This window comes from Merops nubicus, unplaced genomic scaffold (assembly GCF_000691845.1).
Source record: "Merops nubicus isolate BGI_N331 unplaced genomic scaffold, ASM69184v1 scaffold22782, whole genome shotgun sequence".
Lineage (NCBI taxonomy): Eukaryota > Metazoa > Chordata > Aves > Coraciiformes > Meropidae > Merops > Merops nubicus.
This window is the reverse complement of record NW_008595948.1, coordinates 11,075-17,348: the sequence shown is the minus strand read 5'-3', so window position 1 is coordinate 17,348 and position 6,274 is coordinate 11,075. Positions and strand designations below refer to the sequence as shown.

The following is a 6,274-nucleotide window of genomic DNA, read 5'->3' as shown; positions in this document are numbered from 1 at the left end:
ATATTGCACTGATCCATTGTCCTTTTTTCAGTTTAACATGTTACAGAAAAGCCTGTTATTTACAAAGTTAAAAACAGAAGTGCAAAAGTAGACTGAAAGAAATCAGAAAGAATAAAGTTTATTTAAATTGCTAAGTACAGTGTATTACCTGACCATAGCCCACATCCAGTATGATCTAAAATAGATTGCATCACTTATATCTGCAATTTCAGAAATCCTTTCCTTTCTCTGTAGATGCAACTCAGATCTTTTACACTGACCACCAGAAGGCCTACAGAAAATATAAAGGCTGACTGTAGCTTCACTTAACAGCTTCATTCCTCCAGGGAAGCGACACTCCTGTAGGTAAACTGAAACAGCTACGCAGTATTATGCAGGTTTTTGAAAAGTAGTGATGAATCAGGCATGATGGTTTTCATTCTTCCTAAAAACCAAAAGGAAAAGTTTGGTGATATTTCAGGTCTGATTATTCTAAAGCCTGCCAGTCCAAATTACATTAGCACAGCATATGGTGGTTCTGTCTCAGTCTATCTGCCACTGGGACTGTCATGATGCATTTCTGGGGTGTAGGTACGTAGAACAATCATGACCCAGAGATGAAGCAGTGCCTGGGAAAAGAAAAGAAAGAATTAACTTATCAGCACTGCCAAATCACTTAACAGCCATCATAAATTCAAGAGCTCTCAATGAGAGCTAGTAAAACCTACTTTTGCTGAAATATTCTGACTCAGTATTTTTCATATTATTCAGATACTCCTGAAAGAATTCATACTTGCACAGTGAAATCCTGAGTCAGATTCTGAAGAAGCCATTTGCAGAAAATGAAAGATTTTACACAGCCAACAAAATTACAGCAGCCTGGTTTCCCACAGATTTGTGTCCTCTGGCTTCTCTTTGACCTCACGCTACAGTAACTCCAGCTCTTCTCTCTGATGTCCAGCCCCCAGCCAGCACATTATGGGATCTGCCTCGAGTAACTGGTCAGTCACTACTCCTGTGCCAACTGGGTGATACCAGACTGCATCAGACAGCTGAGTTCTGCTTTCCTTACCACAGGCACCAATATGAGGCGTTTTTATGAACTTTTTAGGAATGTTAATTCTCATTCAAATTTGGCTGATGCTATCTAGGTAGAATAGAAGTTGCTGGGGCTGGAACAAGGGATGTAACTGATAGAATATACATAAGCCTCTTTTCCCTTAAGGAACATGAAAAATTTCAAGTTATAATAATCATACTCAAGGTTCAAGCTGAAAAAGGGTAACTGCCACTGACTGCCCAACATACAGCTCCTATGCAACCATTGAAGAGTTTCACTTCAGCAGCAGCTTAGGTGGTACTAGCCTGCAGTGTTTTGGTACAAAGCATTTTATTCATATACTTGTAAGTCAGTCATGAACAGGAAGAGAGAGAAGGGTCAGGAATTAAACAGCCCTGTTCCTTACAGTGAAGAGACAATGGCAGGGGGAAACTGTCACTTCCCTTGTTCATGTATGTCTGTCTGTTTTATATCCTGAACTAGTGACAGCTCTTCTTGGAAACTGTTCAAAAGAATCATTGTGCCTTCTCAAGCGACACTTTTTTTTTTTTCCATTTCAAAGACTCAAAGGCTCCAGTGGAATATTTTCAAGTAGGGCAGACTGAACCCCAACCTTACCACAGATCACTTCAACTGACAGACATCTGCCCTCCAGTGGAAAACGGAGGAATTTAATTTTTGTCAATTGCAAGTCTGACAATCTCACTCAGCACAGATGAGCAATTTCTCCTATTTTAAGTCTAGCAAGAGAAACTTTTCTTGCTAGTTTTTCACCTACTAGAGAAGTGTCATTATTAGCCACTTTCAGTGGTCATTAAAAAATGCTATTAAAAATCAAAATTTTTAATTGAAATTAAAAAAAAGGAGATGTCATCTCTTACACACAGCACATGCAGGTGTGATGGGTTAATAGGTTGTGGGTCAGCAACAGGTCACTACCATTCTGTACTTCAGTACTAAAACTCTGCATTTACAGTCTTTTAAATGGTAGTGACATAAGTAGTTTTAAGACTGCTATACTAAGAATACCTGGGAAAAACTGAAAACTGCCAAGCAGCATGGCTCCAAAAGACTCTAATGTTTAAAGTACTATTTGGTCTGCTTTACAAAAAACACACTGAGTTGTTAATTATGGAGCCTTCTGAACAGCAAACATCTTGCCCCTTAAGAAGTATTATATAAACTGGCTATAGAAACCTTGCATTAAACTTCTTACTATAAAGAAAGCTCACCATGTAAATGATTACAAAGACTCTTGCTATGGGATACCGCCTCAGAAAGATTCCCAGCCGAATGCTGCACAAGCACAAGAGACAAGAAAAAATGCACAAGTTAGGACAGAGCAGTGATCATAGAATCATAGAATCATTTAGGTTGGAAGGGATCTCCAAGATCATCAAGTCCAACTACCAAGCCACCAGGGCTCTAAAGTCCTCTGCCAAAACAGATCAGAATCTGTCAGGGTTGGAAGGAACCACAAGGGTCACCCAGTTCCAACCCCTCTGCCATGAGCAGGGACACCTCCCACTAGACCAGGCTGCCCAGAGCCTCATCCAGCCTGGCCTTAAAGACCCCCAGGGATGGGGCCTCAACCACCTCCCTGGGCAACCCCTTCCAGGGTCTCACCACTCTCATGGGGAAGAACTTCTTCCTCACATCCAGCCTGAATCTGCCCACTTCCAGCTTTGCCCCATTCCCTCTAGTTCTGTTGTTACTTGAGATCCTAAAAAGTCCCTCCCCAGCTTTCTTGTAGGCCCCCCTAAGATATTGGAAGGCCACAATAAGTGATCTCCTGTTCCTCCCATTCTGATCACCACAAACTTACAAACACCAGCTCATGTTATACATGCGGCTTTGTTTCTGACTTGAATTTTACTTCATGTACTCAAGACATTAAAAGGAGTGAGAAAATTCAGAATTCAGACCATAAAACCTTCTACATATGCTAGGTTCAGAATTTGTGGAAAAGAGCTAAACTCAAGAGCTGCACAGGTTTTTTGAAAACTCACAGAAATGCTAGATATTGGTCAATTTTTGTAACTTGAAGAGTAGCCATGAATCGTTCAAAGACTTAAGCAACTAAAACCTTGGATTCCTGTGAAAAAATGGATAGATCACTACCATTCTTATATTTCACTAGATGAAAAAGACAGTTGTTTTACACGTTTACTGCTACAGTGTTACAAAGCACACTGCGTTAGAGGTGTGCTCAGTAATATCAGTTAAAAACCCATGCACTCACTGAGGTATGATATTGCCAAATGTACTTTAGTACTAAAACCACACAATCCTCATACTCTTCACAAAGACATTAAAGCACCATGGAAGCACAAAAGGCTTTCTATTAAAGTATCTTTCTTTCAAAGGGTTAAAAAGCATTAGCTAATTTTGTTTTCTGTGGCTATTTGAAGTTTTGGAGCAGATCTTTGTCGTGAATATTGACAGTTAGCATAACTGCTCAGAAAAGAGATCAAAGCAAGTCTTTTTATCCAGTAGGATAATTGTTTATTAATTCCTTGAACAGATAATCTTTCAAGGTAAGAAGCTGCACCGAGTCATAACCCAGAATCTTGTCATCATTGGGATGCCTAAACTGGGCTAAAAGAATACATATGATACACCTCTAGTTATACACCCTTTCAGTGTTTATCACAGACACAGTCAAACCCTCCAAAAGTGACAAAAGTTGATGATAGAAATGAAAAAGGTTAGGGTTTGGGGATTTTTTTTCTCTAGTTTAGTGATTCCTCATATCAAAATCTACAAGAGTGATGTTTAAATAAATTGCTCTAATTTGCAAAATCCTGAAGTTGCTGATATCATAGGAAAGCACAGGTGGACTAGGTCAATATTCAGTAATTTATACCATACTGTAGCTTCAATACTTTTCACTTTTACCTTCGCTGAACCAATTCAAAACCTAAGGCATGCCAGGTGAAAACTGAGAAGGGACTCCAGCAACTACAAGAGGTATTCCCTACCCCACTCCCACCTAAAGTGATCGATGGTGCTGGCAGCCTTGCGGACCCTCCCGTACATCCCCGCCTCGTCCGCCTCCACCTCGCCGAACAGGACGGGAACGCTGCGCAGACGAGCGCCTGCTGGAGGGGGAAAAGCAAAACACCTCTTCAGTCTAAAACCAGCTACTCTGTTAAGTAAAACAAATCGGTAGTGTAGGACAAAGACACAGAAAAATAATGTAGAATAGTGATTAATCTGATTTGTCAGTGCCATTTGGCTGGGCGCAGAGGAGCGTGTCTGGAGGGCAGGACTCCCAACAAACTTACAATCACATCAAATCTTTCTTCACTTCAGCATATTTTTTAAATGTTAGTTCACTAGATAGACACCTTGATATTCAATTCTATCATGTAATAATAATTCTATGAAGTTAAAAAAAATGATGGGTTTGATATTGCCACAATTTTTCTGTTGCTCTTATTTCTCATACTGTAAAACATGGATTGCATTTCTGATACTAACTTGTAAACAAAATAGAAATTTTTGGAATATACATTTTTACTATGTATCAACTTTATTTATAAAAGATTCTGAGACTGTTACCTTTCTGCAACTAAACTTACTGAAGTTACTTAAAAACAAGCCAAAAGGAAATGTATTTCAAAGCTGCTAGTCTTCCTGTCTTATTTTTTTAAAGGTCTTTTATAAGCAGAGAAACAAAAGCCCAGACTGCAATTTTACACTTCTCAGGAACTGTTCATTGCTTTTTAAGTTACTTACCATATATACAGAATTATAAACTTTGACTCTGAAAAGTAATGTCTCAAACCCATCTCAAATCAACTGCTGAGGTTCTCCTAGAGATACAGGATGATCGCTACACAGTACAGACAAACCAACCTCAGCAGAGCCACCATATCTTAAGCTGCTTTTCAAGAACAACAGAAAGCTAGGAGGAAATTGATTTCAACCAGAACTCTGAGCAACTCTCAAAATGAAGTATCCCATTCTTGCTCACCTCCCAAATCCTTTTTACAAGGCAAGGCTTATGTTCTACTATTGCCATTCAGTTTAAACCCCAAAAGAGAGATTCATTTTTGCACCTGTGACAGGATCTGTAAATATGATTGTCCCAATAGTGCCGTAGTATTGAGAATGAAAGATGAAATCTGCCTGCTGTTGACAAGGTCTCTGGCATCGGATGAATATTTTCAGCATTTTTTTTTTTTCCTTATGAAGACAGACTTTCAAGGAAAGGTATTAGGAAATATAAAAACTTGAACTGCAGAAAGGACAGAGTTTTGAGTATTATGTTTCCTTATTTACCTTCAGCACCATCAATGCCTGCCATATTAATGGAAGGTCCATTTGTACTAGTGCCTTGGATGGCCTTCAGCTGTTGCTCAAGTCGTTCCAGTTGATAGACAAGGGAGTTTTTCTCTGTGCTGAGGCTCTCTAACATGGTCTGCTTCTGAATTAGTGTTTCTGTCAGCTGATGAAGCCGATTTTCTAATTCTGTCTGACTACTACTACTTAGAGCCTTGTTTGTGAGCTAAAAAAAAAAAAGCAAAGGAAAAAAAAAAAGTCAGAAGTTCAAAGACTGACCAACTGACATATTACAAAACTCTCAAAAATCTAAGCCATCCAAGAAATAAGTTACCCCTTTGCAGAAAGGCTATGTGATAGTACCATGAAAATGATCACCAAAGAGCATAATACAGAAGAAAATTTTGACAGTTGCTAAAACAAGACTTTACATGGCAGAATAAGCTCTATGTAAAACTATATTTCTGTTTTACACCTCTAACCACATCAACATTTCAGTATAATCATAAGTTTGATCACAAAAATCAATGCTATGCCTCAAAGCTGAGCTTAAATGGTAGGTGTGACAATAGCACAATATTCCAGTTTGGCTTTTACACTTGCAACTTCACAAAATGAGTACATAAAAAGTTTTCAAGTCAGGAAAGAAAATCTCAGTACAAATGGGAAGAATCTGATGCCATTCCACATGAAAGCTTGAATGAAAGTGGTGAAAACACAGGATATGTTGCAGAAGAATTGAGGGGCACTGAGGCAGAAAACACGATCGTACTAGCAAACAGGAAATGCAAAGACAGCGAATGAAGACATGGATCATGTCATTCAATTTGCAGAAAATAGTTAAAGCAAATGGGAATCACCAGATTAGCCATACGTGCAACAGCTCGTCTATTCGCTAGTCTTGGATCCCTGTCACCTGTAGTACCATACACCACAAAGATGTGGCCT

At 39.1% G+C, this 6,274-nt stretch overlaps 1 protein-coding gene across 1 annotated transcript in view; it reads right to left on the bottom strand.

The window, feature by feature from the left end:
- Positions 1 to 336: 336 nt before the first annotated feature.
- GOLGA5 (golgin A5) overlaps positions 337 to 6,274 on the bottom strand; it is a 16,317-nt gene continuing 10,379 nt past the window's right edge. Inside the window, exons 9-12 of the mRNA XM_008936250.1 lie at positions 5,327 to 5,552; positions 4,032 to 4,137; positions 2,272 to 2,335; positions 337 to 608 (exon numbers count right to left, since the gene is read on the bottom strand). Coding sequence (XP_008934498.1) covers positions 528 to 608; positions 2,272 to 2,335; positions 4,032 to 4,137; positions 5,327 to 5,552 — 477 coding nt within the window. The 3' untranslated portion in view covers positions 337 to 527. The remainder of the gene's footprint in view (positions 609 to 2,271; positions 2,336 to 4,031; positions 4,138 to 5,326; positions 5,553 to 6,274) is intronic.